This window comes from Girardinichthys multiradiatus, chromosome 2, assembly GCF_021462225.1.
Source record: "Girardinichthys multiradiatus isolate DD_20200921_A chromosome 2, DD_fGirMul_XY1, whole genome shotgun sequence".
Lineage (NCBI taxonomy): Eukaryota > Metazoa > Chordata > Actinopteri > Cyprinodontiformes > Goodeidae > Girardinichthys > Girardinichthys multiradiatus.
In genome coordinates, this window is record NC_061795.1 from 7,085,207 (window position 1) to 7,099,778 (window position 14,572).

The window sequence follows — 14,572 nt, forward strand, 5'->3', positions numbered from 1 at the left end:
CTCAGACTTATGGCTCCTCTGTCTCACAAGGCAAGATGATTGAACGGTGCATTCTTTCAGATGCCTCGGTGAAAGCAATAGCAGCAGTGGCTTATCTGAAAATCACAGACAAATATGACCATATGGCAGTAGGGTTTGTTTTAGGAAAAGCCAAACTGGTTCCTGTGCCTGAGCTCACAGTGCCAAAGTTTAAGCTCATTGCTGCTGTCATAGCCGTAGAGATTTCTGACCTTATTGTGGGAAAACTGGGTCTGAAGCTTGATCATGTCACATTCTATACTGATGGCCAAATTGTGCTGGCATACATCTACAATCAGAGTGGAAGACTTTACATGTATGTAAACAACTGTGCATAGAGAATTAGACAGTCTACTCAACCAGATAAATAAAATTACATTCAGACAAAAAATAATTCTACCGACCATGGTGTCAGTTCTAAGTGTAAACTGATGAAGCTAACCCACTTTTCATCCCAGGAAAACATCATATTGATGTTTTGCTTGTCATCACAACAAGGGAGTTGTGCATCAAGAAAAGACACTTAACAGAAGGCGCTATCCGGATGAATGGTTTATTGACTGTGGCAGCCAAGAGGTGTATAAGCAACATCATCCATAAATGTGTTACCTGTAAAAAAACTGCAAGGAAAAGTGGAGCACCAGAATTGGCAGACTTACCTGTTGAAGGTCTCCGCCTTTCTGCTACGTTGAACTGGATGTTTTTGGTCCCTGGGAGATCAGGACATGTTGCACAGGAGGGTGTAAGACTAAACCCAAGAGATGATCTTGTTTAACTGTATGTCCACCAGTGTGGTCACATAGAGGTCATTGAGACCATTAGTTCTTCTAGTTAGATCAGTGCCTTGCACTGCTTTTATGTTGTTCGTGTACCTGTTAATCAGTTAAGGTCACACTGCAAGACCAACTTCGATGGAGCAGTCAAAGAACTTATTTTAGTTGCAGGAAAAGATAGAATGGAAGATAGCCAACTTGAGTAGAGATCCTCCTGGTTTTTTTTACCCACCTCACTTATCTTACTTGGGGGCTGCTTGGGAGTGCATGATTAGGATTAAAAGGTGCATCATTGATTGATGCTCATGCAAGTTTTTCTAATTTGACCTGAGAAATACTCGCCACTCTCATGGCTGAGGTTTTTTGTATTATTAATTAGAGACCATTCATACCAGTCGTGTCGTCTAATGGTTTTAATAGCAGACATGAGTATATAACTCCTATATTGTCCTTCCTGTGCTGGGTGCCTGTACATTTTAGGATTGTTTTGAAGATTTTACTTTTGGTTTTAAAATGCTTGAATGGTCAGGCGCCTCCTTACTTATCGGAGATCTTTCACAGGCATGTTCCCAGTAGAACTCTGAGATCACTCCTCCTGGCCAGAGGTCTTTCTGCATGGAGTTTGCATGTTCTCCCCTTGAATTTGTGGGTTCTCTCTTGGTACTCCGACTTCCTCTCACAGTCCAAAAACATGACCATCAGGTTAATTGGTCTCTCTTAATTGCTCTTAGGTGTGCATGGTTGTTAGTCTTGTTTTTCTCTGTGTCGCCCTGTGATGGACTGGTGACCTGTCCAGGGTGTACCTCGCTTCTCGTCTGTAGAACATTAGAGATAGACACCAGCTCCCCTGTGACCCTGTATAGAAGAAGTGGGTATAGGAAATGGATGGATGGATGGATGTTTCTTCTGACTGGAAGTAATAATAACTATTATTCTGAAGTGCCCCAGCCAGAGCCCAGACTTGAATCTAATAGAGAATCTGTGGAAGGAGACAAAGATTAGGGTGGTGGCATGGAGGCTGTCCAACCCAAAGACTTGGTGTTCCTCACCAGAGATATATTATCAGAATACCAGCAAAAACATGCATAAAGCTGCTCTGCATTTATAGGAAGTGTTTGATTACTGTAATGCCAGTAAAGATTTTTCCACAGATTGTAGAGAGAGCTATACATTTCTTTTCACCATGCCATTTTAATAAAATGTGAGTAAAAACAAATAATTTCTAAAAATCCTTTAAGTTGTTTTAGTATCTTTTTAGAGATATTAGTACTAGAACAAAGTATTATTGGCTCGAGCTCAATATTTGTGACTTAGTGATGTTTTGACGCAGTGTTCTGTGTTTGATCTTTATTCTGAGGTGACAAATTTAACATAATTCCAAAATGGCCTGTGTCATTAATTTTTAGACAGTGTGAAAAGATTACACCTAAAGAAAAACATTGAAAACAAGGAGTAAAAATGAAAATGATCACCTGTCTGTTTTTCCCCAGTTCACATCATCAGCAGTCGACAGTGGTGCGGGATGACTCCATGTTTGGATGATGAGAGTTGTAACCTCCTGGTCAATCAGTCAGGCTGGACCTGTACACAACCAGGAGGCCGAGTAAAGACTACTACGGTGAGAATAGAACCGCACTTGAGAGAAATGATTCAATTGGTTCTATTTGTGCTGATATTAATGCATGTTGAGCTTCACACGCATCTCCAAGACCATTTCAGTCCAGGTCATGGTGATCTATTCAGTACTTTTCAGTTTATAAATGTTGACATATAATGGTAATTTTCCTGAGGGCTACCTAGTTTCAGTTTGATTTAGCATAAAGGCATAAAGATAATGGCTGTTGAGGAGAGTTGGATCACACTCTGCTACAATTAATGAATCATTCAGACTAGAGGTCGTCTTCAAAAAAGCACTTCTAAAACCAATCAGAATGTGGAAAACTGCCCCAACAGCATTTCTTAGGCAGAGTTACAACATTCCCCTTATAATCTTCTGTTTCATCAGCTTCTGTTAAAACCAACATGAAGTTAAAACAATCTATAAAGTTAAGTATTTGGCCTTTGATGTGTATTATGAAGTGGATTTGTGGAAGGCAAAAGTCAATAATTCTTGTTGATGCCTTTAAAGGTTGGGTAAACCTGACAACAGGAGCATGTAGATTTGAAACTGTCCAAAACCAAGGGAAAAAGAGTTCAACTGGCTGCAGAAACCTCCTACCAGCCCAAACAGAGCAAATGGATCCAACGATTTCCGCCAGACTAGGAATGACAGATCCCCATTGTTGGATGAGGCAATTCTTTGTCCTAGGCTCAGGGCTCTTTTCTGTAGCTCGCCATCTTTATAGAACCTGGCCTGTATAACACACAGGTCCAGCATTCAATGAATTCATATAAATACAAATCCGTGTGCACACATCAAAATTCAAATAAATAATACTAACAGTATTAAATATGTCAAAAATCACTAGAATATCAATAAATATATTTCACTCAGGCTGCACGGTGGTGCAGTTGGTAGCACTGTTGCCTTGCAGCAAGAAGGTCCTGGGTTCGATTCCCAGCCTGGGGTCTTTCTGCATGGAGTTTGCATGTTCTCCCTGTGCATGTGTGGGTTCTCACCGGGTACTCCAGCTTCCTCCCACAGTCCAAAGACATGCCTGTTAGGTTAATTGGTAACTCTAAATTGCCCTTAGGTGTATGAATGAGTGTGTGCATGGTTGTATGTGTGTTGCCCTGTGATGGACTGGCAACCTGTCCAGGGTGTACCCCACCTACTGCCCATAGACTGCTGGAGATAGGCACCAGCTCCCCTGTGACCCACTATGGAATAAGTGGTAGAAAATGACTGACTATTTCACTCATTTAAACAATATTGAAATCAGTCAACAATAAACAAAAAGAAAATTAAATACTCTTGACTTACTCTTCAAGAGTATTCAACAAGAATTTGTTGTACAAACGAAATGAATTTCACAGTCATTTCATGCAATGGAACGAGAACAGGCAATACAAATACCGCATGCTACTCTGCCCATAGTATTCAATAGGCTGATTAGCTAGGGGGGCTAATTAGCAACAAGGCTAACCGACTCATTAACAACATAGGGCGGCTAAGCTAGCAAAAGTGTTGAGGTAGGAAAACCTTACTGGCCGTCAGTTAACTCTTACATGACTCCTCACCTCTCCCTGTCTCTTTTTATTTGGCACCCAAAGGACAATCCTCAGTCAGAGATCAGTTGTAAGTTTCCACAAGTTTATTAAAACCAATCTGAATTCAGAGAGGGGACATCACACTTACACTGGTACCTGGAAACGTCTGTGTGTTGTCCGTTTTGGAGGGGCCACAATACCTTTATATACCCTTCGCTGCTATGCAGTACACATACACAATCATCCTGTCTGTAAATATCTCCCCAGCAACAATATAACCTCATGTCCTGTCTGGCTCCCGCCTTGTCTCCTTCCCAATTTATGACCTTGCCCTTTCTGTGCCCTGTTCTCCCCTGTCTTCTTCTCCCCCATCGGTGATTCCTTGTCCTTCACTAATTTATAACTTTGGACTCTATGCTTCACTCCCTAAGCTTGACCCCTTCTTCTCTATGTACACATGCCAGTTACACACATAGATGGTTTATATTACACACATAAATAGTTTATATTCTACAATCCCTCTTTTGAACTCTCATAAAAGAGTTCACAATCTAAAATGTCCTTCTAAAAATAAGTAGAAATAAGTAAAAATATTACTGTACCACCTGTAAAAGAGAAAATCATTAAAAAACATGCATACATCATATTATGCGTCCATGAATTCACACTCTGAGTCCTCATCCACACAAAGTTAAATCATAACCTGAAAAAGATACAGAAACATCAAAATGTAACATAAAATATAAAATGTCCACCAAACGGTGTCTTCTGGGGTGGGAGGGAAGCTCCACCACTCCCAATGAGAGAAACTCAATCATTCCGCCTCTTCTTCTGTCTTTGGGTTCAGTGTGGTGTCAACATTTACACACAGTATTTAAAGAGTATGTGGGTGTTATCTCAACTTAAAAGAGTTTGTGCTTTACGGCCCTGAACCGTCCTCAGGTCAGGGGTAACAACGTTATCTATGAGCAGACCCATCTGCTCTTGGTTTTGACAACTTCCTCCACTAACACAGATGTTCTGAAGAAAGAGAGGTAACCTAAAGGTCATACATTTCAAATTTGTACCATAATGATAGATATCAAGCAATAAACATGAAAGTTAGATAAAAGCATCTGAGATTTCCTTCTCAGAGTCAGTTTTGCTGTCAAAGTGGGAGAAAACAATTTGGCTGACCCTTGCTGTCCAGGCAAAGGAGCCTAGAAGCCACCAAATGTTAAGAAATTAAGGAGAATAAGCATCATGGCGCATGTTTGACTGTCTCTGTTGCAGACGTCGCCAGTCCATCATCCAGGGAAAGGTTATGTGCAAATGTGTAGAGGTCTTCCCTGTATGTTTCCTATGTGTCTCTCACTGTGGTGTGTGTGCAATGAGGCAAATTACCTTATGATTTCTAACTTTCAGGCAATGCGATGGTCTTAAGTAGATTCTGAAATAGCGTTGCACTGCCCAAGAGATTATTGTGTTCTTCAACCACCTCTTCAATCACTCGCCAGTGATCAGCTTACAGTTCTTTGTCTTGTGGTGGTCCACTGTCCTCACACCTTTCAGGCCGTGGATAATCAAGTTGGGAGATGACTTGTGTCCTGGAAGCCGGATGAAGCTGGGGAAGCTGGAGCTTTCCTGCAGCTTTCCTGGGTATCTAGTAGGATCTGATATGGGCCTTTCCAGTGCCTGGACTTCCAGTGTTTCCTCCTAGATTATCTGATCAAAATCCAGTCGCCAGGGATAAAGGACTGGAGGGTGCAAGTGGCTGTTTCTGGTAATGCAGCCTTCACCGTCTGTGAAACTTGAGAAACTTGAGAAAACACAGTGGGCAGGTTTTGACAGTAAAACAACATCCTATCTTCACACAAACATGTGGAAGAAAATGATCTTGGCAATAACTCCATGTTACTTTATTCTGACACTCCCCCCCCTTCTGGCGCAGGGTCCAACCCCTGCGACAATCCAGCAAAAAGTTTAAACAAGAATGTTCTAGTAACCAAGATCACATTACATAGAACCAAAGAAATGAATTCTGACATAACTATGTGTCTCTATGAATTTAATGAAAACAACAGAAATAAAATCCAGATGTTTTTAACTGCAACTCAGTTCCATTAACAACATAACACAAACTTCAGTCGTTATACAGTTCATCAATATTTCACTTAGAAATAAGTCACACATCTTCCTGATTTGTCTTGCATGAAGATAAGTTTTAGATCAATGGAAATCTAATGTAATTCTGATGCATACACTCTACAAATTAAATCTAATAAATAATTCCTGTCAAGTATGAAATCATAACTCTGATTCTTTATCAAAAATATATTCCTTACTTTTGGCATATCTTGAACTGTCAGTTAGCTTAATGGCACCAGGGAAAACTTTCAATCTAATAAATCACCAATGATTCTGTATGCAAAACTAATTCTTCAAACTAGTTTAAACTATTTCACTAATCTTTTAATAGTAAAACACATAAATCTAAATGTCATGCTACATCCTTAATTATTATACAAAAAACCATGTTTTCAAGGCAACAATCACTACAAGCATTTTGATTCTATTGTCTCTTAAACAGTATTAAAACTCAGGAAGGGAGGTGCTGAGCGTTACCATGACAGCAAAGGCATGAACCAACCTGGTAGGTGGGCGGAGTCAGGCAGAATTAACCTCTGATTGGCAGCCTATGGGCGGAATCCACAGTTTCTTCATTCCAACCTATCTTAGTGAACCTTAAACTGCAAAACTGTTAACATACCTACCTCAGAAACAAGCTGCTTCTTAACTCTCCTGAAAACTCAAAGTTTAATCAATCTGGGATTTAGAAACATTATTCTAAACATGGATTATTGTTTCATGCAACATAAAAACAAACATTAATTCCAACAAAACAAAGACAAAACATCAAAGACAGAGAAATGGCCAAATTTGAAGCTTCAAGAATTCAAAGACATTTTTAACAATCTCTTTTCAGAATATGTTTTCTCAACCATATCTTTTAATGCTGTAATTGATCATTTTTGTTATGACAATCTTCAGGATCCTTTTTTAAGATGAGTGCACATAATCCAAAGAGATCTCAAAGTATTTAGAAGCACAGCAACAGTTTTCTCTTAAATGAATCCAAATTCACTGATGCTGAAACCTTTAGTCAATTCTTTGTAATGTAACTCTGTAATAATGATAACTACAATCCTGAGAGTTATTGTTATAATTCTCTTTTTGTTTTGCTCAATTTGATCGCAGCTGCATTCAAGAATTTCTCTGCTCAGGTTAAATGCAAAGAAGTATTTTAAGCCGGCGTTAACATTTTTATGGTCTACCCAAACAAAACAAAAACTGCAGTGTTTGACTTAATCAGAAATTAAGATAATAAACTTGACTCCAAACTGGACTTTTTTCCACATAGTGTTTCAAAGGGAAGACATAATTTTCCGTAATTTGGCTATTTAAATTTTGAGAGTTGGGGAGAAAATTATTACTAGGACCCCTCTTTAATGCTGATAAATGTTCCAATATTTTATCTCTTAGTACTCTGAAATTACCTTGTGTACCTTTGTATTCCTAGTTATTCTTTTAATCTTTAAACCCTAAGAAATCAAACAATGAGACTGGAGTTTGAGCTGACCATCCTCTTTAGTATTGAGAGAGCCTTTATTTATGTTCTTTTCTTAAAATGAAGGGTTTTACTTGTCTTTATTCTGTTATAAAAATCCTAACCTTGGTTCCAAAACAAGACTCTTCAACCCCAATCTGTGTCCCCCAGAGTAGAAATTTTGAGTATTATTGCATTTCAAAGCCACCAAATGACTGGAACCCATCATTGGCTTAGATCTGTTTTAATAGGTAATCGGTTTACCTTTAATTAAGTATTATAATTTTATGGACCCAAAATCTATGGCTCGCGGGCTTCAGGAGTCCAGGAACCACAGGTTGAGTACTACTGCAATGAACAATGATGTTAACTTTCTGCAGATTGAAGAGAGGATTGGCTAAATAATCCCAGACCTGTTAGTGTATTATTTCTGCTTGGACAATAATCAGATTTAAAAATCACTAGTTCACAGCTCCTAATTTACCTCAGATCATATTTGCTCCTAACCCAGTTCATAAGAAGCTTCAGACAACATTATGCTAAAAAAACAAAAAACAAAAATACAGATCTGTTTTAAAATAAAGAAAAAACATGCTTTAAAAAAACTTGGTACTGTGTTGGAAAATAACTCCATGGTTCTGAAGACCTTTTCTATGCAGAGTCTTTTATGGAACATGAGATTAGTTTAATTTTTGTGTGGTACCACTGTCCAATCAGATTATTTCTTACCTTCAAAAATAACCCAATTTTTCCCATTCTCATTTTAAAGATTTGTTTTACCAAGGAAAATGTGTTTAACAAAACCAATTACTCTCAAAGTTTTAAAAGTTTTAGCTGGTTATATCTTAGAAAACAACAAGTGTTTTAATATTTCTGTGCAGCACAGAACTGATTAGGTTTCCTTTCCTTCCCCAAAGGGAAAGAAACTGCAGAACCAAGCCTTTCGTAGTTTTTGTCAGGATCTGATATAAGGTACAGTATAAATCAACACGCTGCATGAATCAGAAGAGGGGAGAAAAAAATTAATATAACCTCTTCCCAGCAGCTGCTGTGAAAAACAATGAATTTGTACTTTCTACAAGCGTCAGTTAGCACTTGCGGACAAAATTGCACCAAACTGTAAGTACTGTGTCAGCAACTGTATGAAGACCATCTGCAGTAAAACTAAGACTGTTTTAATGAGGTCTCTAACCATTAGATTTATGGAATACAAACTCTGACAACAGAAAATAATGGTTGAAAGAGACCCCATCAGGTGTTATGCATGCAATGGGTTTTAAAAATGCCCCTTCATGAGATCTGTCCTGAGAATAACATAGAAAACACATGGTTACTGCTGAGTTTTGGAGATGTAACTTCCTGTTCTTTTAATAACTTTTAATAACTATAATAATTGGCCGTGAATTTTCCACGATGAAAGAGAACTTGCTTCTCTATAAGAATTAACTGGAAAATATCAAATGAGTTAAGTTATCACCCTTTTGAAGATACTTTCCTAACCCAAAAATAATATTTTAACCCGTTATATCTGTCAACGTCAAGTAAGCGTGTCACATGAGCAGCGGTTAATAAGCGTTCTTCATTGCAGAAAATAGGAAAAGATTTATGCAAATGTGTGTGTGTGTTTGTACGTTACCCCCATCAGTTTCTAAATCGCTCCAGAGTCAGACTGTCAGGCACACAGTCCTCTATCAGTCCAAAACAACCCAGGCTCTTCAGGTCTGTTGGTGAGACATTCAATCCTTGTCCATTTTTAACTTCTCGAGGAGGGAGAAAGAACTTTGCTCCGGCCTGTTTCTCTTCTGCCCGCATAAGATGTGCTTTCAATATAAATCCAGTGGATCGCTCTTCTGGCTCTGGCAAACAGCATGGATTGTTGTCCATCTCAGTGGGGCCAGACTACTTCTGAGTTTCGTTCTGGTGGAAACTCACACTGTGATTTACAGCAAGCAGGCAGGCAGATAGGCAGGCAGGCTCTCTCTTTCAGGCCGTGCTGAAGAAGCGTCGAGTAGCCATGGGAAGGGCAGGTTTCTAAAGTCCAGACTCAAAAACGCAGATGTTGCACTCAAATCCCATACATGTGTGTACAGGTCCTTCTCAAAATATTAGCATATTGTGATAAAGTTCATTATTTTCCATAATGTCATGATGAAAATTTAACATTCATATATTTTAGATTCATTGCACACTAACTGAAATATTTCAGGTCTTTTATTGTCTTAATACGGATGATTTTGGCATACAGCTCATGAAAACCCAAACTTCCTATCTCACAAAATTAGCATATTTCATCTGACCAATAAAAGAAAAGTGTTTTTAATACAAAAAACGTCAACCTTCAAATAATCATGTACAGTTATGCACTCAATACTTGGTCGGGAATCCTTTTGCAGAAATGACTGCTTCAATGCGGTGTGGCGTGGAGGCAATCAGCCTGTGGCACTGCTGAGGTCTTATGGAGGCCCAGGATGCTTCGATAGCGGCCTTTAGCTCATCCAGAGTGTTGGGTCTTGAGTCTCTCAACGTTCTCTTCACAATATCCCACAGATTCTCTATGGGGTTCAGGTCAGGAGAGTTGGCAGGCCAATTGAGCACAGTGATACCATGGTCAGTAAACCATTTACCAGTGGTTTTGGCACTGTGAGCAGGTGCCAGGTCTTGCTGAAAAATGAAATCTTCATCTCCATAAAGCTTTTCAGCAGATGGAAGCATGAAGTGCTCCAAAATCTCCTGATAGCTATCTGCATTGACCCTGTCCTTGGTAAAACACAGTGGACCAACACCAGCAGCTGACACGGCACCCCAGACCATCACTGACTGTGGGTACTTGACACTGGACTTCTGGCATTTTGGCATTTCCTTCTCCCCAGTCTTCCTCCAGACTCTGGCACCTTGATTTCCGAATGACATGCAGAATTTGCTTTCATCCGAAAAAAGTACTTTGGACCACTGAGCAACAGTCCAGTGCTGCTTCTCTGTAGCCCAGGTCAGGCGCTTCTGCGGCTGTTTCTGGTTCAAAAGTGGCTTGACCTGGGGAATGCGGCACCTGTAGCCCATTTCCTGCACACGCCTGTGCACGGTGGCTCTGGATGTTTCTACTCCAGACTCAGTCCACTGCTTCCGCAGGTCCCCCAAGGTCTGGAATCGGCCCTTCTCCACAATCTTCCTCAGGGTCCAGTCACCTCTTCTCGTTGTGCAGCGTTTTCTGCCACGCTTTTTCCTTCCCACAGACTTCCCACTGAGGTGCCTTGATACAGCACTCTGGGAACAGCCTATTCGTTCAGAAATGTCTTTCTGTGTCTTACCCTCTTGCTTGAGGGTGTCAATAGTGGCCTTCTGAACAGCAGTCAGGTCGGCAGTCTTACCCATGATTGGGGTTTTGAGTGATGAACCAGGCTGGGAGTTTTAAAGGCCTCAGGAATCTTTTGCAGGTGTTTAGAGTTAACTCGTTGATTCAGATGATTAGGTTCATAGCTCGTTTAGAGACCCTTTTAATGATATTCTAATTTTGTGAGATAGGAATTTTGGGTTTTCATGAGCTGTATGCCAAAATCATCCGTATTAAGACAATAAAAGACCTGAAATATTTCAGTTAGTGTGCAATGAATCTAAAATATATGAATATTAAATTTTCATCATGACATTATGGAAAATAATTAACTTTATCACAATATGCTAATATTTTGAGAAGGACCTGTATGTGTGTGTGAGAGGCAGATGAGAAGTTTAGTATAGGTTCAGATTTTGCACACAGAAATATTATCAGTCAGTCAGTCAGTTGTCCACCATAACATGCACTATACTCCTTTCTTTTCCGACTAATCGCAATATTTAAGACAAACAAAACTTCCTGCAGGAAAGTTTTAACTCTTTAACACCTTAATTGATGCACTCTGTGCTTTTTAATCTTTTTCTTATGTTTCTTATTTTTCTCATATCCATCCATCAACTGTTTTACTTGAAACTCTTTAAACTATTTAACTTATTTACACTCAAACTTCCACTCTGTGAAAAACCAAACTTATCTTCCCAAGTTAAAGCACATTTAACACAATCATCCCCACTTTTTCCTTTAATTTTTTAACCCTTCCACTCAGCGGGATTTTTCAATCTCTCCTGGTCCAACCGCTATGATGCCAAACCCGGTTTGACACCTAGGAATCAACTCTCCGTTGACTCCCTGGACTTCCTTTTACTTAATCTTATTATTACAGTTTCACCATTGAAGTATCTCAACTGTCTTCCCTCACCTGCCAGTTCAGGGTCTTGGGGTCCTATTCCTGGCCACTTTGAGGCGTCCCTATCCCTCGGGGAGGCTCTTACTAACCCCAGCCTAAATACCACAGTCCTCGTCAGGACTGAGTTTGGATTGCCAAATCCGGAACTTATTTACTTCAACACCGTCACCATTTAAGTATCTTCGGTGAAAAGTATGTTACAGCCTCAACATTCAAGTATCTCGGCTAAAATTTATTTTGTCTCAATCAACAAATATTTTTACGCACTATATTATTTCTTTACCGTAAGCCATTATTTCAACCAACAAATATTTTACCCAAAACTGATCGAGACTGTAAATTTAAGAGAAAACAGATATCTATTCCACAACACCACCTACACTATTAGCAGGCAAAAGGAGAATAAATATAGATCTCCTTACCTTTTATTTTGGGTCGACCCTGTGGTGTTGTAGAACGACGTCCGCCTCGTAGTCAATTAATTATCATTTAGTTAGTGCCAAATCCAGGTCACAGCACCAATTGTTGAGGTAGGAAAACTTTAGTGGCCGTCAGTTAACTCTTACATTACTCCTCACCTCTCCTCGACTCTTTTTATATGGTACCCAAAGGAAAATCCTCAGTCAGAGATCAGTTGTACGTTTCCACAAGTTTATTAAAACCAATCTGAATTCAGAGAGGGGACATCACACTTACACGGGTACCTGGAAACGTCTGTGTGTTGTCCGTTTTGGAGGGGCCACAATACCTTTATATACCCTTCGCTGCTATGCAGTACACATACACAATCATCCTGTCTGTAAATATCTCCCCAGCAACAATATAACCTCATGTCCTGTCTGGCTCCCGCCTTGTCTCCTTCCCCAATTTATGACCTTGCCCTCTCTGTGCCCTGTTCTCCCCTGTCTTCTTCTCCCCCATCGGTGATTCCTTGTCCTTCACTAATTTATGACTTTGGACTCTATGCTTCACTCCCTAAGCTTGACCCCTTCTTCTCTATGTACACATGCCAGTTACATACATAGATGGTTTATATTACACACATAAATAGTTTATATTCTACAAAAGCCAACAACAAACACCAACTCACCAATTCCTTGTGATGTTACCCCTAACACTGAGGCTTCAAAGCACGCTTCAAACTTGACAGGGTAGTTATGGTGAAGCATTGGGCCGGAACTTGTTTCATGTGTCGTCCCTGATGACATGTGAACCACTTCACTGCTTCATTCAGACTGAGTCAGCTGACTGCTTCGAGTTGACTGGCGGAGTTTCAAACATTTGGCACGATTCAGTGTATTTAAGATGGCTCAAGCCCCAATTCACATCCCCGTTCTACACGTATTATACATTATGAACAGCTCTCGTTTTTGGATATTCTGAGTTTTGGTGGATTATTCTGTCATGGAGCAACCATCTAGGAAGCGTTCCCAAGTGTGGGAATATTTCGATTTGGTGCCACCTAATAAGGTAATGTACATTCAAAGTGTTTATTAGAAAGCCTATAGCCTATACTATGCAGTAGTGTTATAGTCATAGTATCATGTTATGCAAGATGTGCGGTAACGGGTTGTTATCTTGGTTTTACAGGTGCAGTGTTTTCTTTGCCCGCAGCTGCTGATGTATAATAATAATACGTCATCGATGCTGAGGCATTATAGAGCCAAACACGAGAACACTCAGCTTCATTCCACCAATAAAGTTCAGCATATAGAATTAGAAAAAATTACAGTTAAATGTTTGTAAGTTAAATTGAAGTTATTTAGCTTTATTTATTTTTTTTCTAGGATCCAGAAAGCAAGAGCTTGATGAAGCTCTTGTGGACTTCATAGTGAAGGACTCTCAGCCTTTCACTGTATCCAAACCTATACCACCCAGCCAAATAGTTCCTTGTCACACCAGCCTCCTCTGTTCCCTATGAAAAAGTATTTTCCAAAGCTGGAGAAATTGTCTCAAAAAAAAAAGAAACCGTTTGAGCCCTTCTTCTGTGCAGAAATGACTTTTCCTGAATAAAAACACATGAAGTAACACAAGCACCCTCTTTATTACACCAAGCACAATGTCCAAAAACACTCCAAGCACACTCTCAAAGAAAATATGAATGACGAATCAAACATTTTCATTTCATTTATTTATTTTTTTGTTATTTATTTAAAATGGGACAGTGGAATTTCATAAAACAAATGACAATTCAAGTTAAAGAAGCCAGAATTAGCCTAATGGCTATTTTTCATCTGTAATCCCCTACAGTTCATCGTTCGTTCGTTCGTCGTCTTCCGCTTATCCAGGACAGGGTCGCGGGGGCAGCAGACTCAGCAGAGACGCCCAGACGTCCCTCTCTCCAGACACCTCCTCCAGCTCCTCCAGGGGGAGCCCAAGGCGTTCCCAGGCCAGCCGAGAGACATAGTCCCTCCAGCGTGTCCTGGGCCTCCTCCCGGTGGGACGTGCCTGGAACACCTCCCGAGGAAGGCGTCCAGGAAGCATCCGATATAGATGCCCGAGCAACCTCAACTGGCTCCTCTCGATGTGGAGGAGCAGCGGCTCTACTCCGAGCTCCTCCCGGATGGCCGAGCTCCTCACCCTATCTCTAAGGGAGTGCCCGGCCACCCTACGGAGGAAGCTCATTTCAGCCGCTTGTATCCGTGATCTCATTCTGTCGGTCATGACCCAAAGTTCATGGCCATAGGTGAGGGTAGGAACGTAGACCGACCAGTAAATTGAGAGCTTTGCTTTTCGGCTCAGCTCTCTCTTCACCACAATGGACCGGCACAGCGCCCCCATTACTGTGGCAGCTGCACCGATCCGCC

The 14,572-nt window shown here is 40.3% G+C and overlaps 1 protein-coding gene across 1 annotated transcript in view; it reads left to right on the forward strand.

Annotated features, from left to right (window-relative positions):
• LOC124879108 (chemokine-like protein TAFA-5) overlaps positions 1 to 14,572 on the forward strand; it is a 120,606-nt gene that overhangs the window by 78,443 nt on the left and 27,591 nt on the right. The window contains exon 3 of the mRNA XM_047383434.1: positions 2,282 to 2,409. Coding sequence (XP_047239390.1) covers positions 2,282 to 2,409 — 128 coding nt within the window. The remainder of the gene's footprint in view (positions 1 to 2,281; positions 2,410 to 14,572) is intronic.